Source organism: Sturnira hondurensis, unplaced genomic scaffold (genome assembly GCF_014824575.4).
Source record: "Sturnira hondurensis isolate 20B ecotype Veracruz unplaced genomic scaffold, ASM1482457v3 Scaffold0002039, whole genome shotgun sequence".
Lineage (NCBI taxonomy): Eukaryota > Metazoa > Chordata > Mammalia > Chiroptera > Phyllostomidae > Sturnira > Sturnira hondurensis.
Genome location: NW_028074670.1, coordinates 419,804 through 447,565, shown reverse-complemented (window position 1 = coordinate 447,565; position 27,762 = coordinate 419,804). Strand labels below are relative to the sequence as shown.

The following is a 27,762-nucleotide window of genomic DNA, read 5'->3' as shown; positions in this document are numbered from 1 at the left end:
CCTTTGTGCCATAAAAGAAGGAAATTTTACCCATTGCAACTGCATGGATGGACCTGGAGAGCATTATGCTAAATGAAATAAGCCAGTCAAAGAGAGACAAGTATCATATGATTTCACTCATATGTGGAATCTAAAGAACATAATGAGCTAACAAGCAAAATACTGACAGACTCCTAGAGAGCAGGTTGACAGCTGTTGGGGGGTTGGGCTGGGTGGGGTGGTAGTGGAGGTACTGAGCAGAAAAGAAAAAGAGAAAAAATTCATAGACATAGGCCAACGTGGGGTGATTGCCGTGGGGAGGAGGGTGGAGGGAAGTGGAGGAAAGTATGGGGGCGGGGAGAAATGGTGAATCACAAAGACTTGGGATGGTGAACACACAATACACAGTGCACAGTTGTGTTGTAAACTGTGCACCTGAAACTGATATAATTTTGTTAACTAGTGTCACCCTAACAAGTTCAATAAAAAGGAAAAATAAAACTAAAAATGTCTCTTGCCTGTAGTAACAACTTTGTTTCATAAAGCCCATTTTGTCTAATATTGGTATGGCCCCTTCTGAGTTAGTATTTGCACAGCACATCTTTATCCATCCTTTTACTTTCACCCACATACGTCTTTAGTAGACTGCATAGAATGGATCATGGTAGTTTTGGTTTTCTTTTTTAATCCATTTCACCATCTGTGCCTTTTTCCCATCACCCAAGGACATTCTTCCATTGCTATTTAGAGAGAGATGAAGGGAAGGAGAGTGAGAGACTTTGATGTGAGAAACATTGATCAGTTGCCTTCCATAAGTGCTCCAACCCAGATTGAACACACAACCTAGGTATGTGCCCAAACCCAAAATCAAGCCCGTGACCTTTTGGTGTATGTGACAATGCTCCAGTGGAGCCACACTGGCCAGGTTGCCATCTGTGCCTGACTGAAGTTTTGATTGAGTGTTTAATCCATTTACATTTAACAAAACTACTGATAGGGAATGATTTATGTCTGCCATTTTGCTACTTGTTTTCTATTTGCCTTTATCTCCCTATTTCATTACTGCCTTCACTTTTGTTTGATATTTTCTAGTGTAACATTTTAGTCCCCATGCCTTTTCTACTACTATATATTTAAAGTTATTTCTTAGTGATTAATGTGTATTGTTGTGGATCTCTTTGAGCATATCCTATTTAGAGTTTGTTGAATTTCTCGCATGTATTTTTAATGTTTTTTAATCAAAATGGGGTTTTGGCCACTATCTCTTCCAATGTTTTCTTCCCCTTTCTTTTCTAGGACCCCTGTTATATGTATGTTGGTATGCACACATGTCCCTGGGCTCTGGAGCACTGTTCATTTTTATGCTTCTCCTTCCTTCTTTCTTCTTCCCCTTCTTCTTCTGGCGTTGTTCATTTTTCTCCTCCTCCTCCTCCTCCCCCTCTTCCCCCTCCTCCTCTTTCTTTTCCAGACTGGATAATCTCAATTGACTTCAGATTCACCGATTCCGTCTTTTGCCAGCTCAAACCTGCTCTTGAACTCCTCCACTGAATTTTTCATTTGTTACTGTACTTTTCAGTGCCAAAATTCCTACTTCTTCTATTTAAAACACAACTTCTATCACTTGTTAATGATATTCTATCTTTGACGACACATCATTCTCAGTCTCGTTTAGTTCTTTAAACACATTTTACATAGCTGAGTGAAGGTGTTTGTGTGATAACTCCAATGCCTGGGCTTCCTCAGGTGCCATTTTTATTGACTGATTTTCTCGTCATGGGCCATATTTTCTTCCTTGCATATGCCATAATTTGTGTTGAAAACTAGAAAATATTAACAATATAAGGGGGCAACTTTGGAAACCTGATACCCCCACCTCTCCAGGATCCATTGTCTTAGCTCTAACTAATCCTGTAAAACCTGTATTCTTTGTTGTGTGTGGCCACTGAAGTCTTTGCTCAGCTAACTTAGTGGTTATTTGATTTAATAGAGATTTCCCTAAGTGCCTGGAACCGGTAAATCTCCTAGTCTTTGCCAAGGGATTGTGTGTGAGTGTGTGTGCGCCTGTGTGTGTGGCACGCCTTCATGCTCAGGAAACAGGTTACAGCTCTGCCGTAGTCTTCGCTTCTTGCTTGTGAAGATCCTCCTGGTCAGACAGAGGTGAAAGCTGAGGGAACTCAGGGCTCCCTGAATTCCATGTGAGTGGCCTTTTGTATTCTCAAGCAATATGTGGGAGGTTTTAAAAACCTACATACTCTCAGTTATGGGGAACATCTGTTGGCTTATGTATTGGATGACGTGCTGGGTTCAGCCAGCGGTGGCCACATCTGGCTTATTTCTGTATGGCTTTTGAGCTAAGAATATTTTCTATATTTCCTAAGAGTTGGGGGGAAAAAAGAAAATGCACCAAAGCCCCTTTATTACTTGCAGAGCCTAGAATATTTACCATCTGGCCCTCTGTAGACAGTTTGCCTACCTCTGGGTAACAGAATCATGGGTTCAACCAACCAGTGATGTCCTAGGACAGCCAACAGCAAGAATAAGATGATAGAGCCAAAGGGGACAAAAGCATTTGAAATACTATTACTTTACTTTAATGCTCCAGGCATTTAAAACATTCATAAAATCATCTCCTTTGAGAAGTCATTTCCTCTTAGGTACAGAGTTTGTGTCCCGGATCAGAGACCAGTGTATCGCTGGATTCCCGTCACAGCACCCACTTGCTGCGGGGACCACGCTGGGGCCTTGTCTCCTCTAGCAGAGTCCCCGCCACATGCACCGCAGGGCCGACCTACCCCACTCACACGACCTCAACTGGTAAACACACTTTGTAGCTTCGCTGCCCCGTGTGTTCCGTGGACCCCACGCCTTTCCCGCACTGCCACAGACTCCAGGTCTGTGACGAACATCCAAGGTGCTAGGGAAACACCGCGTCGGCCGTGAGCGTGCGGGCACCTGCTCCACCACACCGGAAAGACAGAGGCACTTGAATGTTCTGGTTGAAACTCAGTTTGTAAGTAGCACAGGAGTTAAGTGTGAGGAAAGCGTCTTTTCTCTCAATAATAAATAACATTAATGCATATTTATCAGGTTTATAAATTCCTGTTTACACTTGTTGCCCAGGCTTCACAAACTGTTTAAGTAGACAGCATGTTTGACAAGAAGCAAAGGGAGAACCTGCTTAGATGGCACTGGTTTGTAGCATGAATACACATGGCAACACCTGGTCACTCTTAAAGAAATGCCTATTCTTCCAAAAGGAATTTTTTAAAGCCCTAGGCCTCGATTCTTCCAAGGTAATAATAATAATGTGTTTGTCCTTCCTTCTCACGGCACTGCAAAGCACACTGCTGCCTGAGGTTCTGATTCAATCGTCATGGGGTCGGGGCACAATGTGGTCGCCAACATGTAGAAGCTTCCTGGTGGTTCCAGTGCACAGCCAGCTTTGGGAACCTCGGTACTGCAGGTTCTTGAGTCTCCCTAACCTCACTTTCCTCGCTACAGCCTGTGAGGTAGTCCTGGGTCAGGCAACGATCTCTTCCATGAGACAAGAAACTAAGGCACAGAGACGTTACCACTCATCTGACCCTGAGCAGCCAATGACAGAGCCAAGACTGGAGAGGACATCTCCAATGAACAACACCTCCTCCCCAGCAACTGGCCACACGCACACGGACACACGCAGAAAGACCGACCGGGCAGCGAGGCAGGACCATCTGTGCAAGGAGAGCTTGGAAGGGCATGGAAGAGTTCTGAGCTGACCATCCCCATCGGAAATAAACACATAAAATAGATATTTATTGAAAAGGCGTGAGGGATGAGGTATCACTTTCTGTTTAGAGCCCCACTTCCTTCACATATATGCTATTGACTCAGGTTTGCTAGCAAGTCCCTCAAGACCCAGACTTCCTAACATCTGGATCCTTAGCTCTGTCACTGAAGCAGCTGGAAAACCCTCCAACATTCCTGTCATTGATTTAGGCCCCAAAGATTATTGCACATCTGTGTTCATGTGGGTGAGTGCTACAAAAACCTGCCTGCTCTCCCCATTTCCAGCTCACACAGACGTCCAAAGGATCCAGTACCCTACACTCTCTATACCGGTGTGCACCTGGAAACAATCTGCTAAGTCCCCAAACACCAGCCCAGCAGCTACTCTGCCTCCAGGAGTGACTTTAGTCACAGACAGTTTTGCTGTGCTCTGCACATTGCAATCTGCACCCTGGGTCACGAGGACTTTACTTGTAATTCCAGATCCCCTCCCATGTGGGCGACCCAGCTGGGCCTTTCTCCACTTCACCGGACATCACACCTTCACATCCTATGCCCACGTGTAAGCTCCCACGTCTCATCAGATTTCAGGAACTATTGCTTTTTCTTCTTTTTAAAAATGTCTCCCAACTATAGAACTGCTTTTTTGTGTGTGCAAGTAGAATGCCTAACGGAGTACCCACGTACAGGAAGCAAGCACACGCCACACCCCGAGGAGGGGGTGCCTTGCCGATGGGCCTGCTGTGGCCCCATCACTCCCTAAGGAGGGCAGTTCATGCAACTCACTAAACACAAGTGGATCTCGTTCTTCCCATGGGGCCTCATGGAAAGTCTGCAGAATACTACTCTTCAATCCAGCAAGTGAAACCCACACCTAACTGGACACATCTGTTGACCTACGAGATGCTGTGTGAAACTCTAAAACCACATCCTTCTTGTTTTGAGACTCTCATTCAGGTGAGACAGACACTCACTGAGAGCCTCTCCCCAAAACAAACTCCTCACTGGAACAAAACTCGCCTCTCCACTTCCCACAGAAGGTGCCTGGAGAGAAGCCTGTGTCGGGGACAGTGCCCCCTGCTGGAGAGGGGAGTTCTACCTTCTCCTTCCCTGTAGAGGGGTTTTCACAAAAGCGAAAACCAAAAAAGAGTGAACAGCAGGGAACTTTGCAAAAGTGCATGAAGAATTCTGGTTAAAACAGATAACAGATCCAATCATATTTCAAGGACACCCAACTATGAAGCAAGACATCATTTTTTCCTCTCATGCTTATTTGATGCTAACGAGTTTGTGGCAAACTTGCTGCTCGGCTTCTGAAACATGCAGAGAGCAGACTGAGCACAGTTCATGGTGTGTTGGCGCCCAGCCTGCACCAACCCTGGCGGGCAACCCACCCAGTGCCATCAGGAATGGGATGGGGACGATGCCCTGCCCTGAGAGGCGGCGGGCAGCACGAAGCCGCGGGCTGCCAGCGCATGCCTGTCCAGATCTCACAGGCAGAGTGCCATGGGGGACCAGCAAGGACACATGACAAGCTCCCAGATGCTCTAGCATCCAATCCCGTGCAGACAGAGGTTGCAGCTGGGCACAGAGCTAAGGCACGAAGGCTGCAGCAGATGGAGACACCAAGCAGAGGTCCAGTGGTCCCCAGGAAGAAGAGGCACGGCCACAACACTGCCTTGGGATGGAAATCCAGCTCTTTGAAGAATAAAAACAGAAAACGACCAAATCCTGGCATTTTCCCCCTGGAAGAACATTCTTCTCTCCCCTTGGGGGGAAATTTGCTGCAGTTTCAAAACTCAACAGCAGTGCAGAGAGCTCCACCTGAGAGCCCCTTGGGGCGTCACCTTCGCTCTCACGCTCTCTCCTCCACCACGTCTTTATGAGCGGCCTCTTTCTCATTTTGGCTTCACGTGGAGGGATCGGACCTCTCTGCTGCCCCTGGAGCAGGACCCGTGCTTCTCCCTCATCACAGCCTGATGAACGCAGCTGGCTGGCTCTGCTGTGGCTCAGCATTGGGGGGCGGGAAGACGCTCGATATGGCTATGTCCACGATACCCTGGCACAGTTCTGCGTAGAGCTTCCTGAAACATATATTTAAAAATATTATTGAGGAAGTTCATCGAAGTGAAAGCAAAAAAAACCAAAGTATTTTCACTAGGATCTTCTGGAGAAATTCCATCCCATGACCTCGTTTATATGACTGGCTTCCACTGTCAGCGCAGATGGCACAGGGTCCCGTGGGAAGACGAGACATCCCCCACCACGTTTCTGGAAGGCCTCACAGGGGAACAGACAGAGAACTCCCGCTCCGACATGAACTGCAGGGATGATTGGCAATTCCAATTGACAGCCCGGCGTCTTTCGAAGGGACACATGGAGGGGCAGGCCTCCCCATGAAAAGCACTCACTCCGTGTGGTTGAGGGGACTTTAGGGAAGACTCCCTATGAGTGACAGCTAAGCTGAGACCAGGGGAATGAACAAAGTCAGACAGAGAATGGGGGACAGGGCAGAAAAGAGGACGAAGGAGAGCACGGACACAAAGACAACAAAGGAGGGGGGAGGGGACAGAGATAGTGAGCTGGGGAAGGGAGAACAGGGAAGCACAATGAAAGGAGAAGCACGAAGGAGAGAAAGTCAGGTGTTTGGGGAAGCGGATCAGTGCCGGCAGAGGCTGCAGGCAAGGCACCGGCCCCGCCACATAGGGCCCTGATGCCATGTCCAGGGGTCTGGACTTAGTCCAGACAATGGAAGCACCAAAGCAAAAAGGCTAAGGGGGAAAACTTTCCATCTAGTGTCTTGGGAATAGGAACGAGGCCCTCCATCTCCCATGGCCACTAATCCCTATAGGGTTTCTGCCTGGTTCCTGGGGCAGCTCACGAGGCCCGAGACCACGAGGCCCGAGACCACGAGGCCCGAGACTGCCTGCAGGACTGATTCTAACACAGGGTAAAATGAGACGTGTGTGGTCCAGAGAGAAAACTCACATCATCAGGATCACGCTCTGGGCCACCCACCTGAAGTGCTCCAGACACGTTTGGAATGCAGGTGGCTGGAGCCAAGGGCAACGCCCAGGCCACCCCTCTCTAGAAAAACAGAGGTTTTATTGTCCTGCATCCCAGTCTCCACCAGGCAGATTGGAAATCTGGTTCCCACCCTCCCAATGTAATGGCAGGTCCCTGTTGTCACCCTCCCCAACACAGGACCTTCTCCCCAACCCCGGCCGCTCTCCAGTCCCTTTTTACTGCCCTAAGGCTGGCGCTTCTTTGTTCCAAACCACTCAGCCTCCCACTTATAAGGGACACTGACAGGAGGCCTGTGAGGCAGTGTTGGCGGTGACCAAAACTGGGCTTGGCACATCGACTGCCGCTTCCCTCTGTGTGGCCCAGGTCCCCCATGGCCTTCCAGCCACCTCACTAGAAGCCCTACCCCCTCCCCCAGTCCTGAAGTCCTCCCCTCTTGAAATCATATACCTAAAGCAGAATCTATTTAGTTTCTATTATAGGCTTGTAACAACATGATTCATACAGTAATCAACCAGGCAGTGCCTGCCTGTCTCTTCCAGTTGACCTCCTTGAGAACGCTCATCTTTATGTGGCTTCCTCGTAAGTTTCTCCAGGAAGGGACACAGAGAAAGAGATGAAAGTGGATCTCAGAAAAATCAGCAGCCTTTAAGGGTCAAGTTCAAATGACTTCCCCTTCGGCATACGGCCTTCCTCGGCGCAGTCCTGGCTCACCTGACCCTTCACTGCTCCTTAGTCCTCCACACTGACACTGTGCGACAGCCAGGCTTCCCCAGGAGGAGCAGGAGCTCCCTGAGGGCGGCAGGTTCTGCTACCTGTGCACCTCATGGAGCCTGGCAATGAGCAAGGTCCCACTGGACGCTGTGTCCCCTTCCTGCAGGCTCTCCCCCGTCCCCTGGGCACCTGTCCTGCTCCTCTCACATCCCAGCTCCAGCTTCACTGTATCTCCGATGCCTCTCTGACCACTTCCTGCCCAAGGAGCCCTGCCTTGCTTGGTCATCACAATCTCCCCTACTCCAGGAGCCTGCTCACCCAACTTGTCACCCAAGAGCATGGCCTCTGGCAGTTACTTCTTTGTTTAAAACTCTCACAGCAACGACCCCACCATGAGTAGTCTGACTGCTCAACACACTCAGGAAAATGGGAAAAGAAATGCCTCAGCAAAGCCCCTGCCAGCGGGTCCTCCCCGGGGACTCCTGTCCAGTCACTGCCTCCCTGACAGTCAAGGGTCAAGGGTCACGTGAGTGCACCACCTTGTTGAGACACGTCATTCCAACTGCAGAATCAACTGTCCCTTGTTACAACCAAGCAGTGTTCGGCTTACTGAGCACAAGCAGGGGCGCCGTTGACCTCAATGAGCCAGACCTTCAGCTCCTCGTCCACCATGAAGTCGAAGCCAAACAGCTGGAAGCTCTGGTACGGGAGGTGCCGGGTGCTGATGGCAGGCTCCACGCTCATGAGGCAGCTCCTGCAGGGCAGAGGGGAGAGCTAGCTGAGGGCAGGGTGCGAGGGAGGAGGAGCGCAGGAGATGGGCCTGGATGACGGCACGTCCAATGGGCTGGCACAGGTCAGCTTGGATGACTGCACGTCCAATGTGCTGGCACAGGTCAGCTTTGACTTAATTCTTTCTTTCACAGTTATTACTAGTAGATTATTCAAGACAATTGTTCTTGTCAAGCATCTTATTAGAAGACTCTGCCACCAAGCATGTCTTCACAAGCAGAGGCTGCTTTCTCAGCTCGGTGCTGTCACCCTGGCCCCTGTAAACGTGGGCCCCTCCCCACAGGATGGCAGCTGCCACATTTTGTTTGTAATAAATAAAACAGTTCCATGTCCTTTTCCCACATAAAAGAAATGGATCGCTAATCAGTGAGGAGCAGAATTTGCACAAAGAATATTGGCCTCATTCATTTCTTTAGCTTATTCCATTTCTATTGCCAAATGGTTACTAATTAAAAGATTGAAGACCTACATGTATTAAAACTAAATGTTGAACTAGAATAATTATTAACATCAAAGACTGCTTAGAAAAAATGGAAAAACAGAAAAATGGAAAACACAATATAATACATAAACATTTGAAGAACAAAATTTAAAAGTTGAAAGTGAATCTCGGAAACATAGTGAATAAGCAAGTGAGGTCAGCGGTCAGCCTGCTGAGGCCAGAACCTCGGTCAGTGTTTGAGCCTCTTGAAGCCAGGCTCTGACTTCTGTAAAGTCGGGGGTGAAATAACACCTGCTCTGGGTGCTGAAAGGGGCCAACGAGGCGCTTCCACAGGGAGCTCATGACAGACCACCGTTCTCCAGTACAGCCACCCGCAGTGCTTCGGCCATCTCTGTTTTATGAAGATCTTCCCTGATTTCGCCGTAACTGAATGCTGGGGAAAATGCCTGTCTTAGCAATAAAATATGTCATGATGATCCTACAGTTACCAGAGACAGCTGTCCTTCTCACAGGGACGGTGAGAAGGAAAAACATGCAGGCTTCCCTGTGGCTGACCAGGACATGTCGGGCAGCAGGTTCAACTCGGGACTGCAGAGACCCACGGCCTCTGTGAGTGTGGGGCCAGCCTCCTGCTCGCCAAGCTCTCTCCACCACTCTCCTCACTCCAAGTATCAATTGTCCTGTGTTTATTTTTCATTTTTTTTACTCTTCACCCAAGGATATATTTATTAATTTTTGATAGAAAGGACGAGAAGGAGGGAGGGGAAGAGGGAGAAAGAGAGAAATATCCATCCATTGGTTACCTCCCGTACACACTCAGACCAGGGGTCAAACCCACAACCTGGGTATGTGTCCCACCCAGAGATGAAGCCCACAACCCTTTGGTGCACGAGACCATGTTCCAGCCAACTGAGCCACCCAGCCAGGGCTCCTTTTATTTATTTATTTTACCCCCAAATGAGAATATTTCTATATGTATGTTTAACCCTTTAAAAATAATTTTGGAGCCCTAACTGCTGTGGCTCAGTTGGTTCGGCGTCATCCTGCAAAGCAAAAGGTCTCCAATTCAATTCCTGGTCAGGGCATGTGCCTGGGTTGCGGGTTTGGTCTCTGGTCAGGGCACATAAAACAGGCAACTGACCAATGTTTCTGTCTCACATTGATGTTTCTCTCCCTTTCTTTGTCCCTCCTTTCCCCTCTCTCTAAAAATAAATGAACAAAATCTTTAAAATAACAATAACTATTGTTATTATTACTACTACTACTGCTATTATTATTATTATTATTATTATTATTATTAGGGACAGTTAGCCACTTAAGGGCCAGTTGGAATAAGAATTTCCTCTTCCATTCATCTTTAACCTGCACTGGGACAAGCCATATAGCACGTTTTTTCCTATATCCTATGGCTACGCTATAGAATACCCTTAACTCTTGTTTTAATTAAAACATTATAAATTGGATAGTACATTCTTTAGAAAAACAAACATTATAATTAAGAAAAAATATTTCATAGATGCTCATGGTAAAGAGAGAGAGAGGGGGGAGTGAGAAAAAGAGAAAACCTCCCCACATGGAAGGACCAAGAGCGGAAGGCACACCGTGCTCCCGCACAGAGAGGAAAGACCGGGAGCCAGAACCAAACCAAAACTGAACACCGCTTTGTATCTGCTGGACACTCAAAGATGGATAAGTCACTTTAAAGCAGGTTTTCTCATCACTGGGAGTTTACACAGGAATCTTTGTTCAGCTGGAGTGGGCAGTTTGGGCTGGAAGCCGGGTAAATACCTTGGGAGCAGGAAGAAAGCCCCCAGCACCAAGGTAGCAACGCTCCTGCACAGAATGAGGGCCGGGGGCGCAGTGAATATCCAACAAATGTGTTGCCTAAGGTATGAATTCTTTCTTCAGCATACTTGATTTATTGGGTATCAGAATTCTAACCATTTATAATCCCTGAGGAAATGGAGCTCTGAGCCTTGTAATTATTCTGCTGGCCTCTACGTAAAACTATTTAAGGAGAAAGGCTCAGTCTTCATGACGGTGGTAATGGCAGAGCAGGTAAACAGACCCACAGGACAGGCGGAGGCCCAGGAACAGAGCCGCACGCGAAAGGCCACCTGGAGTGCAACAAAGGCGCCGGCCGCGCAGTGGGGAAAGGACAACCTCGTGCACAAGCAGCCCTGTGCCGATGAGAAACCCTCGTGATAAACAGGAAACCTGACACACAGCAATGCAGATGGCTCCCAAGTCTGAAATAAGGAGACAAAACCCAGAGGTCCATCAACTGGAGAGGGATAAACTGTGGAACATTCACACGGTGGAATATTACATAGCAATAAAAAAGGATAAACTGCCGCTATGTGCAACAAATGGATGAAGCCCATAAACACAATACTGAAAAAAGTTGAACACGAAACAGGGAATACAGTATAATTTCCTTTACATAACGTTTAAGAGCAAGCAATGGAATCCATAGTAATAAAAGTCAAAAGAGTAGCCGTCTTTGCCAGGGAATACCTATTTTGAAGTGGTTCGGGGAGTCTTCTGTGGCTCTGTTTTATATTCTGATCTGTGTTATGATCAGAAGAGTATAGGCATCATTAAATTTTCACTATGCTGTACATTTAAGATCTGTGGGCTTTACTGCATGCATATACCTCAGTTTTTAAAAATCTCCACTGGATTTGGCAAGCCGCAAAACATGAATAATAACATGAAAAATTATTTCCAAGCATGTTAAGAAACATGACCAGGAGATGAAACAGACACTAGGTAACAAACGATAAGGCAGAGGCTGTCAACATTTTTTTTACATAGGGCCAGAGAGTAATTATTTCAGGTTTTGCAGGATATCCACAGTCTCTGTTGGTATTCTTCTATTTTTTATTTTACAGCCTTTTAAAATGTAAAAACCATTTTTGGTTTATAATCATAGGAAGACAGGCTACAGGCCAGATTTGGCCCACAGGTAACCCAGATTTGGGAGCCGGCGGAACAATGATATTAAAGAACTGTCCCTGCTGTGTCCAAGAAAACACAAGACAAGCGGGAGAATTTCAAAAGAGAACGGCCGTCTAAAAATAAGAGTCCAATGGGGACTTCTGAGCTGAAAAGTAGGACTGAAACCAAGCACTTAATAATTGAGTTTAACAGCAGTTTCAACAGCTTTGGACTTTTTACTTTTTAGACTTTTAAAACAGGTTCCAATAACTGAAGAAAGAGATAAAATGACACACAAAAACCACACGGGAAGTGCGACACAGTGGAAAGGATAAATATCCACGTACTTTCCACACACAGAAGGAAGGGAAAATGGGGGAAAAGCCATAATTAAAAAGATGATGACCACGAACTTTCCAAAACAGACGAAACACACCCAGCCACAGATTCCAGAAGCACTATGAAACCTGTGCGGGAGTGTGTGCAAAGAAAACTACACACGTCTCGTAGTAAAATTCATAACATCAACAAAAATGAATCTTTAAAACAGAGAAAAGAATCATCCAGAGCAATGCTGAGATGCCGGCTGCGTCTCAACAGAGCAGACAGAAGCTGGAGGACAGCACGTGCCACCTTCAAAGTGCTAAAAAAATATTAACTGCTGGGCTAGCCCTCTGTTTCCAGAGCAAATGTCCTTTAAAAGTAAAGACAAAATAAATATATCAGATAAATAAAAACTGGGATTATTCATCAGCAGACCTAACTTTATAAAAAAGCACTAAAAATGAGTTTTTTAAGAGAAAAATGATCCTAGACAAAAGATAGAACATGCATGCATTGAAAAGCAAGCAACATGAAGGGTTAAAATATATGGGGAAATGCAAGTGAATATTAACTGCACGTATTAACACAAAAATGTCTCGTGACTTCAGAACGCACAGGTGCCCCCACCCGGAGTCCCAGGCCTCCTCCCGGCTCCCTCCTGCCTGTTCCCTGCAGATAACCACTGCTTTCAACTTGTGTGTATTGCTCCTTTGCCTCTCTATTTTTACCACATAAATACCTTCCTCCAAATGACGTATTACTAAGCTTTGCTTGTTTTTTCAATTTATATGAATAGAATCAATCTGTCTAAATCTTGTACACAGCTTTTATTTTTTCACTTTTTTGTTTGACATTATGTTTGCGTAAGTCCAGTGAAAACACCCTTCAGGAATAAGGTGAAATAAAGACATTTTCAGAAGATGGAAGGAAAATTAAGAAGACTTATCACAAGCAGAACTGCTCTGAAAACACAAGACAGAGTCTGACTGGAAACAATACCAGAGAGAAATCTGGAGCCTCAGGATGAAAAAAAGAGCAAAGACAATGGCAACTATCTGGGTACAAAATACGTTTTTTCTTATTTTAATCTAAATGCATTTCTTGTAGACATCCTACAAGTTAGCCTTGTATTTTTAAAAAAATCTAATCTGACTATCTACATTAAAAAATGTGTGTAACAGTTGATACCCAAAATTATAACACTGTGCAGTGGTGATTTCAATGTATGTGGATGTAATACACACAGCAACTATAACATAGAGAAGAGTCAAGTGAACTACAAGGTTATAAGATTTCTGCATTTTATTGGAAGTGGTGAATTATTAAGTCTAAGAAGACTGTGACATATTAGGTACATATATTTTTTAATCCCTAGAATCACTACTAAAATTAGATACATAGATATAGATAAAGCCAAATACTCAACTGGAAAATTAAAACGGAACTCTAAAAACAATTCAAATAATTCAAAAGCGGTCAGGAAGCGGAGACATGAAAGCAAATAAAAATTTTAAAAAAGAGGAAATAAACCAAATAAAATAGTAGATATAAGCCCAACCAAACCAATACTTACATTAAATTTAAATGACATAAACATACAAGTTAAAAGACAGAGATTATGATATTGGATTCAGAACAAAACAAAACCCAACTCCACGTTGTCTACCGGAGCCCACTAGAATCGAAGTAAAAGGGTGGAAAGAAAATACCACTAATCAAAAGAAAGCTGGAGCCCTGGCTGGTGTGGCTCAGTGGTTGAGCACCAGCCTGCGAACCAAAGAGTTGCTGGTTCGATTCCCAGTCAGTGCACACGCCTGGGTTGCAGGTCAGGTTCCCCTGTGAGGGGTGTGCAAGAGGCAACCACACATTCAAGTCTCTCTCTCTCTCTTTCTCCCTCTTTTCCCCTCTGTTTAAAAACAATAAATAAATTCTAAAAAAAGAAAAAAGAAAGCTGAAGTGGCTATATTGATAGTAAAAAATCAATTTCAAAATAAGAATATTACCATAAGTACAGATGATAAAGTGGTCAACTTCAAAAAAAAAGAACTAAATGTATATGCACCTAACACTAGTTCTTCAAAATATATGAAACAAAACTGATAAAACTAAAAAGAGACATAGAGAAGCCCAAATTGTACCTGGAGACTTCTCAATAATGAAGAAGTAGAACAGAAAATCAGCTCAGATATAAAAGACTTAAACAATACTAGCATCCACCTTCGCCAAATTTGTATTTATAGCCCACTCTGCCTACGTAGAGCAGAGTAGATGTTATTCTTAGCGCACATGGAACATTCACGAAGATGGACCATATCTGAGACATGAGATGAACTAACAAATTTTAAAGACAAAAAAGCATACAAACTATGTTCTCTGACTACAATGGTATTAAAGTAGAATTGATAACAGAAAGACATCTGAAAAAAATTCCCTAACATTTAAAAATTAAGCAAAATTTCTAATAACACATAAGTCAAATGTGAAGTCACAAGAGAAACTAGAAAGTATTTTAATAAAATGAAAATAAAAAGCCAACATAGCAAAATCTAGAGGAATGGCTAATGAGTACTTAGGGGAAACTGATAACTTAAGTGCTTATAGTTTTAAAAAATGAAGTCTCTCGAATCTATGTTTTTAACTTCTCACAAGGAAAAGAGAAAAAGAACAGATTAAACACCATGTAAAAACAGAAGGTAGGAAATAATAAATAGCATAAATCAAAGAAATAACAAACAAAAAGAGAAAATCAATCAAGCCAAAACCTGACTTTTTAAAAAGATTAATAAAATTGATAAACCCTTAGCCAATCCATCCAAGAAAAATAGACAAGATAAAATTACCAGTGTAAGGAATGAAAGCAGTGACATCATCAGAGGTCCTACAAACATCAAAAGGGTGATTAAAAAATTATAAATAAGTTTTGTCTTTAAATTAACTTAAGTGGAATAATGCCTTGAAAGGTACAACTCCCAAAGCTTCTTCAAGACACACATAGCCAAAAAGATACAGTTTAGTTACCTTATGATGTGCTTGATTTGTAGTAAGATACTGCTCTCCAGGGTGATGTTCAGAGCACTTGCCAGGTACTGGTTGAACTCCTCAAAGAACATTTCATTCCCTTCCTCATACTTCCCGTAGTTCTTTGAATATTCCTTTTGAATGCAGTGATTGGTCAAATGGCAGGTTTTGTCTTGGAAGTTACCCACGTGATACGGTTCTGACGCAGTCCGCAGCACGCCCTCTCGGTAGAGGTAGATGCTATACTGGTGATCCACCAGGACCCAGCTTCTGCAAGTCAACAAAGGCAGTTTTACTGAAGTCCTCCACAGGTCCTTCAAATCAGAAATACACGTATCAATCGTCCTCACACCCTGATCTTCCTGGCGGAGGGAGAGGACGAAGGTAGGATCTGAAAGGACACAAGCAAGCCCCCCGCCACTAGCTGAGAAAGTGAACGACCACTGTAATGATCCGAGAAAACATTTCCCCACCAGTGATGAGGACACTTTGACCCATTCAAAAGACAGAACATTTGAAAGACATTTGATGGGTTTGTTTTAAAGGTTAATCTACAAAACCTTCATTTTACATGTTTGGTGATTTTAAGTAATCTTAAGAAAAGACTGTTCATCCTGCAGCTGGTCTGACACCGAATAGCTGATGGGACACAAAGGCAGCAGAGACCACGTCCTTTCTGGGGAGCAAACAGCAGGGCTGAGAGCCCGCTGGGCCGAGGGCCCTTCCGCTTCAGAAAGCACCGCACCTCTTCTCTCAGCCGGCCCTTCGCTAAGAAAGTTAAAGTCCCAAAACCTGGGGCGTGTTTATGAAATCCTCAAAAAGTGGGACACAAATAAGGTCAGGACACGTTATTTTTGTCAGAGTCACATGATCTGCTGTGTCTGAATTATGTGTTCCGTGTGTATCTCTCTGCTTCTTGTACAAGTAAGGCCCACATATTTATACCCTTCCTTTTAGATCCACAAGTCGTTTTCATCAAAGAAAATAGTAAGTAAAAAAAATAAAAGAAGAAGAAAAAGGAGGAGGTGGGGGAGGAGAAGGAGGAGAAGAAGAAAGAAGAAAGAGAAGGAAGAAGAAGGAGAAGAAGGGGAAAGAGAAGAAAAAATATTGGAAGAAAAAGAGAATCAGGTACGGAAGCTCGGTTCCATTCAGCTGTGCTCAATTTTGGTAACACACTAAACACAGAGAAACACTTTCTCACACTCCTTGTCACCCTCCTCACCACACAACACGCCACTGCATTGTCTTCAGTTAAGTAAAAGAACGGACTTGGGTGCGTTACCGAATGTCAAACTTGCGATGACCGGGCTCCAGGAGCAGAGGGCGCTCGAGGTATTTCTGGATCACGTGCACCTGGCCCTGGTTGTCTATGAAATCCAGAAGTTCCGCGGCATCGGATGAGATGAGGATGCCTTCGCCTAACAGGGCAACACCAAAGTGAACATGAGTGCAGTTCATCCCAAGAGGAAAGGCTCTCTGCAAGCCCGGAGGGGAGACACTGTCAGCAGGAAACACAGGCAGGAGGGTCTAACTGAGGGCTCCCTCTGCTTTCTCCACCCTTCCCTTCTCCAATCACTCACTCTCCCCTCCACCCGCCAAAGCACCAGGGTCGTTCAACTTTTTCTCCATATAGGGTTGCAAACACTGGCGTCGTGGCAAGCTCCGATCATGAAGTTTCATTTTGAAAGACACTCTGAAAGCCTAAGCATGCTAAATAAATGCTGTTCTCCTGTTGATCACTGGCTACCAGGATTAACACGAGGTATGTACTACCTGGGACCACTTTTAACTTCCTGGTATCTTATGGAAATACCAGGAAGATTAGGGCATAGATACAAATGTACAAGTGGATTCCCTGAAGCTTTCTGACAGAAAAAAAATTGGCTACATTCAAAGTATCTGTAAGCTTCATCAACATTAACTAACATTAACAGCTTCACCAATATATATTTTACATGCCATAACACCCACCCTTTTAAAGCATACAATTGAATGGTTTTAGTATGTTCCAGCAACCATCACTACAATCTCATTTTCGAACATTTTCCTCACTTCCAAAACGCCTCATATCCACTAGCGGTCACGCCCCATTCCTTCCCCGCCCTAGGCCCTGCCAGACAGTAACCTGCTATGAATCTGCCTGCACTAGATGTCTCATATAAGCGGAATCATCGAGCACGTGGCCTTTTCGCGCCGGGCTGCTTTCACCGACCATCGTATTTTCTGGGTTCATCCACATTGTAGCCCGTGTCAGTGCTTCATCCCTCCATCCGGCAGAATATCGTTCCACCGCATGGTTATCTCACATTTTGCTCAACCACTCACCAATGAATTGATGGGCAGTTAGGTTATTTCCACTCTTGTTTGGCTCTGATGAGTAATGCTGCTATGAAAATTTGCACAGAAGTTTTGTGTGCCCATATGTTTTCAATTCTTTGGGGAGTTACACCTAGGAGTGGAATAATCTGGTAATTCTATGTTTAACTTTTTGAGAGACTGACTATCAAACTGCTTTCCAAAACTGATGCACCATTTTACATTCCCCCAATATATGAGAGTTCCAATTTTTCACATTCCTGCCAACACTTGCTATTATTGGTCTGCATGATTATAGCCATCTTAGTGGGTATGAAGTGGTACCTCATTGTGACTTTAATTAGCATTTTCCTAATAACTAATAATGCCAAGCATCTTTTCATGTGCTTATTGGCTCTCTTGGTTGTTTGTCTTCTTTGGAGAAATTTCTATTCAGATTCTTCACTCACTTTAATTTGGATTATTTGTCTTTTTATTATTGAGTTATGAGTTCTTTATGCACTCTGGATGCAGATGCCTTAAGAGAGATACGATTTGCAAGCATCTTCTCCCATTCATTGTACACAACTCCATTATTGCATGGATCCCTCCTGTTGCTCTTTTAAAGCCACAACTGCCTCCCTCCCCACACCACCTCCCCAACAACTACTAATCTGCTCTCTGTTTCTATAGTTTTGTCATTCCAGAAATGTCATATAAATAGGATTGTATGGTATGTGATCTTTGGGAATCCATTTTTGCACACAGCATAACTCTCTGGAGATTCATTCAAGTTGCTGCTTTCAGCAGTAGTTCACTCCCTTCTAGTGCCGCGTAGTATTCTGTGGTGCTAATTCACCAAAGTTTGCTTAATCATTCACCCTGATCATTCAAAGTTTGCTAATCAGCCCAGGAATTCTGGGTTGTTTTCGGTTCCGGGCTGTTATGAATAAAGCTGCTGTGAACAACCACACGCAGGCTGTGTGTGGACGTGTTTTCACTTCTCTGGGGTGAATGTCCAAACGTGTGCAACTGGAGCTTACAGGGAAAGACTTCACTGGAGATGTACACATGGGGAGATGTACACATGTGGAGATGTACACATGGGAGATGTCCATGTATGAGTCATTACTATGTAGATAAATATTTAAGACTATATAACTAGATGTGCTATCCACCCTTAAGGGTTCAGGTTAGAAGAGTCACTCATCAAGTACGTCACCAGCCCTTGCTGGATAGGTCAGTTGGTTGGGGCACCATCTCCATACACCAAAGATACAACTTTGATCCCTGGTTGGGGCACATGCAAGAATCAACCAATGAATGCACAAGTGAGTGGAATAATAAATTGATGTTTCTCTTTTTCTCTCCCTCCCTTCCCTTCTCCTTAAAAATCAATAAAGACAAACATATCATTAAAAGTCAGCAAACAATTGCACAAAGTACTGGGAACCTACAGAGACAGGAGGAAGGGATGACAATGCCATCTCACCTTTGGCACCAGCAGATGACTTTGCAATCCAAACGTTGCCCTCTCCATCTTCCTTCTTTTTGTTATAAGAAGCCAGGAAGAATTCCCTTTCGTCTGTCCTCGAGTTAGAGATTGGTGGGTGGATTCCATTCTGTGCAGGAGCAGCTGGGGTCTTGACATTAGTGGGATAAATCACATAGGACTCAGGGAACCATGTGCAGGACTCGGCCAGTTCTGGGCTTGTCTTGATTAGCCTGGAACATGACAGAGGGTCAATCTCCCTTCTTAGCACGCCGACCCTCTATTCAGAAAAGCCTGCGCTACCTCCAGAGCTCATCAAGGAGGCTGGGTATAACTGGGGCCAGGGGCTAGGCTCCTTCTCATCCCAGTCTTTGTTCTTGGCCTCCCTGGGCCGCCTGCAATGCACTATTGGGCACACATAGCTATCCATGAACCTTACAGGCCTGTGTCCGCTGGCTCAAAAGGGACCTAATGTCCAGCACCTAGCTCTTTTCAAAGTGCATCTCCAAGGAGACTTAACTTGAAATAATCTTGAGCCAACAACTTCTTGGCTTCAAGACAGACTAAAAGAGGAATTTTCCAATGGGACACAGGACTTCAGTGCTCATAACTAAACATACCTCCTGCCCCCCCCCCCCCCAAATAACATGACATGGCGCTTAGGGCAAGGAGCTTCCTAAACAGCAAGGCTTATAAAGGGCTTCCCTCCATGTCTGCTCTGCAGCTGGCCCCCCAGAGGAGAGGCACCAGCACCCCATTTCATAGATCAGGTGCTGGGTTACAGAGAAGTAAGTATGTTCCCCAATACCACGAAGGTAGTAAGACTCGGGCAGGATGCAAGTCCCCAAATCCCAAGTCCTGCCTCTGCACTGACCCTCACTCCCTAGGGATCAGAGCCAGGGAGGAACCAAAGACACTCACGGGCCCGTCCCATGCTGGGCTCCCTCTTCTGCAGACTGTTAAGATTAAGTCTGTGTCAAGGTTCACCTGCAAAACCCAGTCTATGAGCAAATGGCAGAAATAATGAAAAGGAATTTAAAATTGTGATTGAAAACAAAGTTATTTTAAAGTTCAAGGCAACAGGATTTGAGTTACTTGATTCAAAGGAACAGACAAATGCATTCCAAATTCACTGAATGTCCACCCAACTGCATTGTCCAGTAGGGTGGCCACTAGCCACATGTGGCTCCTGAGCACTTGAAATGTGGCCCATGTGACTCAGGAACTGAATTTTAAATTTACTTTAGTTATAATTTAAAGACTAAAGCATAAACTATTTGTCCATTAAGCACAACTTCCTTGTCCTGGTAGGAGGACATTGCATTTTCAGCACTGTGGGGCCTATGCCACTCTCGCTGCATCGCACATGCACGTCCAGCACATCCGGTGTTCCGGGGGCACGTATAAACACAGCGCTGTCCCACCCAGGGTCAGCAGATAGATTCAGTCCCCGAGGGGTTTTCCATGCACTTATGAAACATTATAATGTGTTTATTATGCGGGCAGCATGAGTTACAGTGATAGCTAGGTAAATCATAATGGGCAACTGAAGTAAAATATAATTACATTTCCAGTTTAAAAAATAGGCACAGAACATGTATAAAGGACCCATGGACAAGGACAATGGGGGGAGAATTGCATATGGGGGAGGGGATGGGTAGGGCAGGGGAGACCACTGGGGAAAATGGGGACAACTACAATTCATTGTGGCAGAGTAGAACAAACTTCGCTGTGTACAGGAGACATTTTCAGCAAATGCACAATGAGTTTGATAAGCATCTTCCTCTCAACAGTCAAAAAGAATCAACAAGATTAGTGGCTGAAATCCAAATTAAATAAATTAAATTATTCAACAAAAAATGTAAACATATTTTTAACGATCTGTGCCTGTAACTTTGGTCAGCTATAAAATGGCCTGGAGTCTGCACACAAAAAGAAAATCATGTTAGATGGAAGTGTGGTAAAAAGAAATTATTTTGAGGAAAAGACTAAAAAAACTATTTACAAAAAGTGAACTAGTTCCGCCAGTTAAGTAAGTGCCCATAGAATACAAAACACTTCTAACGATATTAAAGATTTATTCAAAACTTGGAAACTAAACAAAAATTCACTTTAGATGCGTGGTGTGACAGAAGAGATGCTGCCCTACTATGCTTTGGGCGTATTTCCCTCAAAGGATTTGCAAGTATATGAAAAAACATTGTCAAATTGCAGGCTACAAAATAGCACACTCATTGTGTAGCTACTTTTTGATCTTTTACACCTGCCAAAGAAGACTTTCACCTGCGCGCTTTGAAACATCCGTTTCTGTCACAATAGACAGTACTCCAGCTGGGCTGGGTTAAAATTGGATCCACTGGGATTTTTTAAAAGACTGATATTTCCTTTGTTGCTTTATTCTACTGCCCGATACATCTTGGAAACATCTGTACTCAGTTTTCTGAAGCCCACTCCATGGAAAGTATCATGGACACAGCTGTTAAAATGGTTTAGTATATACTCGCAAATACAGAATTGCTACAAGAAACAGAAGACAGTGTTTAATGAGGCCGTGTTCTTTGCCAAGGGTAGTCAGATAGAGAGTTTTGCGAAGATTTAGTGTACGGTCATTCCAACTCAGGCTTTCTTGAAATAAAAAGAATGCTTGACAAATCACTACTTTCAGTAATTCACACTTCACTCAGTCATCAGAGACCACAACTGGCAGTGTGACTCTCACACCACTACAAGCTCATTTTAAAGCTCTGCAGAAGGGAAAAGAAGACCTTATTTATGACCCAGGCATGAAAGTCTATGTCCAACTTTGTAACACAAGTCCATAGTAATGATTTTACAACTTTTGTATAACATGACTTAGAAGATGTTAATTGTAACAGACAGCCAATTGGCTGCAAAAACTAAGGAAAATTTTCAAGAACACTTGGGTGATGTTAATAAATTTAGAGTTTCTTTTCAGTTTATTCAATACGCTTTTGATTTTGATAATAGTACCACTGAGTTAACACAAGAGTTGGTGGATTTCTTAACTTGGATATAGTTTAAAAATGATATATGCTTTTGCTTTAAAGCCAAGTGAATTCTTCTAATAAAATGAACCTGTTTGTCAATGTGCATGTGATTATTAAAGGAAAATGGTTTGGGGTACTCAAATCAGTTATCAAAAAAATTTTACATAGGTGGCAACAACTTGGGTATACAAATCATTTTTAAGCATAAATTTTTATGAAATCTACATATAGAGAAAGGGGTTTGCAATGAAAATTTGGTGTCTAAATTAAGATGTGCTATAAATATAAAATATACACCGGATTTTGAAGACTCAGAATTTTTTTAAAAATCTGAAATATATTATTTGTTTATTAACAACATGTCAAAATGATATTTTTGATTACTTGGTTAAATAAAATATGTAATTAAAATAAATTGCACCTGTTTCTTTGTACTAATTTTATTGTGGCTACTAGGAAATTTAAAATCACACATGTGGCTAACATGCTACGCCTGTTGGATAGCACTAGCCTACAGGATAACCTCGATTTGAAAGCCTTTATTTCCTATATAAAACAGAGACCAGTTGCTACAGAAGTCCCTTGCATTTGTCCCATTTCCTCATAAGCCCATTTGGAAAGAAATTGTGAATGGAGATTTACATCCTGGAGAAACGCTCTTGAGAGGAAAAGAGTCTCCAACCTGAGCCAGAAGAAAAGTCCTCAGGGCTCTGAGTCTGTGGCCTCGGGCCTCGTGAATTTCTGCCACTTCCTGAAGGAACAGCAGGAAGGCGCCTGCTGTACAGGATCCCGTATAGGGGCTTGTCAGAGCCCCGGGGCGATGCCCAGGCACCTTACCCACAGTCCCCTGAGCACAGGTGAGAACGGTCCTGGCCCAGTACTGACTGCCATGGCCCTGGGCAATCCAGCTGCCCTCTGCGAGCTGCCATTTAACATGGCTTCTTCTTTTTTTTTAACCTTCTGAGCCATTTTGAGCCATGCAAAATTATGGGAAGGAGACAGAATGACAAAGGGATCCATCACCTCCTGGAATTACTACAGTCCCTCTCAGGGTACCTGAGAGAATAAAGGACACTTGTGAAGGTGAGGACAACCCCAGCCCACATTAAGTCAAAACATCAGAGGCTGCATCACATGCCACCAAGGGGCAAAGAGCAGGTGCGATCACCACCATCCCCATTTTACAGATGGACCACTTGGCGGGGAGGGGGCGGGACACTGTCCAAAGTTCCAGGGATCAGACGCCTGCTCAGACGTGATCATCACTGCAGTCCCATACTCGCTCAACCTCACTGCAGCTGCTAAATATGCAAATATGAAGGATATATTTTACAGCATCCTCTGTTCCTACTTATAAAAGCAAAATTCTACTTTCATCTTTACATAAAAAATCACAGTAGGAAAAAGATTGAATAAACATTTTACAGTAATCTTTAAATGAATAATCTGGATAAGTAATCACGCCTCATTTCTAGTTCTAGTGAAAAAAACTTATGCAGTGAATATATAATAAATATATAATCAGAAGAAGACTTCAGAAAACCTGGTCTCCTTTAGGAGTAGCTGGCAGAGCAGGAAAGCCCAGCCCCGAAAGAGGTGCATACGAAGTCACTGGGGCCAGTGATTCGGAACAAAACGGGGCATGTTCCTGTGAACACTCCACCTTGTAAATCTCTAGAGTCCAGCAAGAAACGTGCGTGGGGAGAGAGCAAGCGCACTGAGTCATGTCTCCCATGCCTTCTCCCCGGGACGGTTTGCTTGGCTGCATGCACGTCTTCGGTAGTCATCATGGGGGAAACGACGGAGACCTGCTGCAGCCCTGACTTTAGGGGCCATTCCTGCCTTCCCTACTGAAATGATAACAATAGCAGTGGTAGCCATAACAACAGTAACAATAAGAACTTTCACTTATACAGGGTGAACTGCCAGGCAGACGTTATTCAAAGCCTTTGCATAAATTAATTCAATCCCAACAACTCCGAGGCACTTACTATTATTATTCCCATTTCACAGAAAAGGAAACAAAGGCAAAGAGTCAAATGCTCACTATAAACCGCTGTGCCCCACACTTCACAAGCATCACCTTATTCCATCCTCACAACTACCCATGAGGGACATACTGGGGCTTAGAGGGATGAGGAAATTTGCCTAAACTAAGAAGAGGAAGAGCTGGGATTACAAGATTAGCAGATAACATTGCTACTCTGTCTTAGAATACTGTTCTTAGGACGCCTGCCAAACCCAACTTTGCAGAGATGGGCAGTGTGGCAGATGCAGTTATGACTCGCCAGGTGTCCTTCCTGAGGGGGACTGGCTGCTGTGAGAGTGGCTGCCAAAGGCCTGTGGGTGTCCCTTCTCCAGGGACCAGCTGTGCCCAGAAATGTTCCACTTCTCACCACTGACACTGGATGACAGATACCAGAGTGCAAAACACTCACAGAAGAAACCTGTCCCAGGCTCTGCATTTGGGAGCCTGGCCTCAGAGACAGACAGGCTTCGTCAAGTGCTGGATGGCAGAGTTCTGGATTGCAACAGAAGTAACTCAGAGGAAGCTCCAAAACTGATATGTGTTGGCTTTTTAAATAAAAGTATTTTTGGCCTTTAGAAATAACCCCATACTTTTCCTTAAGTGCTTCACAATGAAAGCTAACACCATTTATGTAAAAAAAGGAGAAGAAGAAGAACAGGTTTTAAAGAACACTTACTTCACTAAAGAAGCTTTGCGACACAGTTTGTCAGCCCCCCTGTAGTAATTCACCAACTGCACCAGCCCAGGCTCGTGACCTGTGAACGAAAGGGAGGCTCAGAAGGGGGCGGGAACTGGTCAGCACCCACGCACGGGAGAGCCAACCGCTGTGTCCTGCCCAGCTTTCCCTCTCCCTTTCAGGACCTGGGCCTGTTTGGCCCCTCCTTCGCCTCAGCATTCCAATGGCACGTGCAGCCTCCCCACAGTGGATACTATAATATCAACATCGTAGAGGTGTCTGAGACCACTGCTGCCTTTGTTTGTTCTTTTAAAAAAAAGACTTTATTTATTTTTAAAGAGAGGGAAAGGGAGGGAGAAAGAGAGAAACATCAGTGTGTGAGACACCGTGATTATTCGCACACACCCAACAGGGGACCTAGCCCACAACCCAGGAATGTGCCCTGATTGGTAATCAAACTGGCAACCCTTTGTTTTGCAGGCTGGCACTCAACCCACTGAGCCACACCAGCCAGGGCTGTTTGTTCTTCAGGTGGAGGGCTACTGCCTATTTCACCTCTCTCAGATCCCCACTGCACCCCTCCCTGGCTTCATACACCGACTTGTGAGTTACCTCTGTACAGTTAGGACTTCAGCGGAGTCATGCCCTGACCTCCCAAGCCTTGTTCCCTACAGCCATCAGGGAAGGCAGCAGAATTGATGCTCCTTGTCCTCCAGCATATTTGCATCTTCAGGCTTGTAAGAAAGCCACCAGAAGGCAAAGGAAGGCAGTGGACTTTTTCCCCCCACAAGTAAACTCATTTTTAATAGATCTTACGGCAAGTCCCCTGCTCCATAAAATTAGAGCAAAAAACATACAAATAAAAACAAAAGTCTATTTTTTTGTTTAAAATCCTAACAAAATGCATTGAATTTCCAGCAACAAAAGCACAAAGCCAAACAAAGGGAGTTTGAAGGTAAGAATAATTCACCTGAGAACAGGAGACAAGTGGATAAAAAGTTTCAGGCATTACCTGGCTGTCACCAGCTTCCTGGCTCACACCTGTGGCCCTGGCACCCTGACCCTTTACCTGATTTCTCTTTGGGATCCCCGTGGTGCACTTTAAGCAAAAGGCAAATATGTATGCAGTGAAGGCATGAAACTGTTTCGGTGGTGGGATGCTGCTTCCTTTCCCCCACACACCAAATGTTTACTGCTCATCTGCTGACTTTGTGGGGCTTGTTTAGGTCTAGACCTGCTGGGTGGTTTCTGCTCCTCCTTCCTAGTCCTGACCGCCACAGCAATGCCATGGACCCTGCTACAAGCCTGCCAGAGCCATTTCTGGTTTTGGTGCTAGGAGGCCACCTGAGCTTTTACAGCCAGGCACTGCAAAGAGGAAGGCAGGCAGGCAGGCGGGGAAGTGGACGGAGCAAGGAGGAAATAACTGTTCCCGACTGTAAGCAGATTTTCTTCTTTAAGGGAAGGTGTTCTCTGTGGAGAGGGAGGGCTTCTTGGGGAGAAAGTTCACAAAGGGGGATCTCAGGCAAGTTCCCTATACTCCAGGATTTCTGGGGGGTTAGAGCCAACCCCACCATGCGTCATAACCTTGTATAACTGTAAAGAGCAGTTCACGGTTCCATCCCAAAGAAGATTCCAGTGAGGCTGTGCTGCCACACCCTCCACTCCCCACACCATCCGTGCACAGGCTCTCCATTCAAAGGCTCTAAGCTCACAGTAGCCAGTTGGTTTTCCGTCTCTGCCCCTTCAACCTCCCCACCCCTGACCACACCTATTTCTAGAAACTGTTTCCTCTCCTGGACACAGAACACTGCTCTGTTTGATTGCCTTCCAGGACGCAATGGCTTTTCTTCATTACCGATTCTCTGTTTGTGTTTTTGCCCTGTGATTTGGCCCCCACCCCAGAGAATTTTGTCAGGAAACACCACTGCCGGGGCAGAGGCTGCGCGTCCAGGTGACTGTGCAGCGAGGAGACGCCCTGAGGCTACATTCAGGTCAGTGGGAGGTGAGTTGAAGCCCCTGCACAACTTCTGGATTACGTCATCTAAAGAGCAGTGAGAGTGGTCCACACCCCCGCCGCCTTTCCCACAGGCCACGTGCACCTGGTGGTACCAAGCCAGCTCTATCCAAGGAAGCAGGGCAGAGGGTGAACCCAGCGTCGTGTAAAATCTGCATGCAGCACCCCATTGTGAACCCACAATTGTGAACACACACTTTCTTTGGTGAAGCTAAAGACTGGTCTGAAATCACAAGTCCCCAGCCCCTCCGAACCTTCTGCTTTTGGAATCCAGACCTTTCCCAAGTCCCCTGGCGATTTATCCACGCCTTGGGGGAGCTGAATCCCCGGGGTTTTCAGCACACACAAGTGCCCCTCCCGCGCCCACACCAGACTGGGAGCAACCCTCCAGCCAGATGTCACCCTAGGCCCAGCTTCTCGGAGCCTCCTTGCCCCGAGCTCGGCCTGCGGACCTGCCTGATCCGGGCGTCGGCCAGGCGAGGGGTGCATCAGGCCTGGGACGAGGGATGGGCAGAGGGGGCGCGTGGCCCGGGGATGGGGGACGTCGGACCTCGGATGGAAGGGCGCCAGGCCTTGGGATGGAGGGGGCGGGGTGTGCGGCTCGAGGATGGGGGCGTCGGCTTGCGGGATGTGGGGTCGGGCGGCCTGTGCCCTCTGAGCTGCAGGACTGGCCGTGGACCGGGGGCAGCGCGGTGACTCGGATCCGAATCCGATTCCGAAGACCAGACACATTAAGTTAAGAACGATGGTTTAGCCCTTTAGGGATCCGTGTTTTATCCGCCGGAGGAGTGACAGGGGAAAGATCTGTGGCCTTAACACAAAAGCGCTGGCTCTAGCGGGCCCCAGGGGCGGGGTGCGGACGGGAACCCGGACGCTCACCCAGTCTTCCGAAGGGCAGCCGGTTCCGCTCTCCCAGCATCAGGTTGAACCTGGGGTTGTCCCGCCGTAGCCTCTTCCAGTGGCCGGAGGCGACCAGCAGCCGGGAGACTTCGGCGTAGACGCTGCTGTTCTCGTCGCGAACCACGAAGGTGAACATGGCTAGGCCGCCAGCGCCGGGTGCAGGGACCAGAGCAGCTCCGCGTGGAACCCGCCGGCGCGTCGCAGAGGCCCCGGTCCCCGGGTCCCCACTCCGTCACCAGGGTCACCGCCCTGCGCGCCTGGCTCGGAACTCCGACCACGCCCCGCCTCCGCGCGTCCCCGCTCCCCCCGGGTCCCGTTCCCGCCGCGTCCCGGCCCGGGCGCGCTCCCAA

General features: G+C 45.6%; 1 protein-coding gene across 1 annotated transcript; it reads right to left on the bottom strand.

The window, feature by feature from the left end:
* Nucleotides 1-4,357: 4,357 nt before the first annotated feature.
* TTL (tubulin tyrosine ligase) lies at nucleotides 4,358-27,762 on the bottom strand. The gene is made up of 7 exons (XM_037038673.1): nucleotides 27,392-27,762; nucleotides 24,499-24,577; nucleotides 18,786-19,018; nucleotides 16,281-16,416; nucleotides 14,999-15,268; nucleotides 8,096-8,239; nucleotides 4,358-5,831 (listed from the first exon to the last, which is right to left on the bottom strand). Exons 1-7 carry the CDS (start codon nucleotides 27,546-27,548, stop codon nucleotides 5,717-5,719), a joined length of 1,134 nt encoding a protein of 377 aa, XP_036894568.1. The 5' UTR covers nucleotides 27,549-27,762; the 3' UTR covers nucleotides 4,358-5,716.

Bases quoted from the DNA above. Each gene is read 5' to 3' on its own strand.
- TTL (XM_037038673.1), bottom strand. From the start codon at position 27,548: ATGTTCACCTTCGTGGTTCGCGACGAGAACAGCAGCGTCTACGCCGAA. The intron at 16,417-18,785 runs GTGAGATGGCAT...TTGCCCTGTTAG, and splicing joins GTCATCTGCTGGTGCCAAAG to GCGAAGGCATCCTCATCTCA. The intron at 8,240-14,998 runs GTAACTAAACTG...TCTGCCCTGCAG, and splicing joins CAAATCAAGCACATCATAAG to GAGCTGCCTCATGAGCGTGG.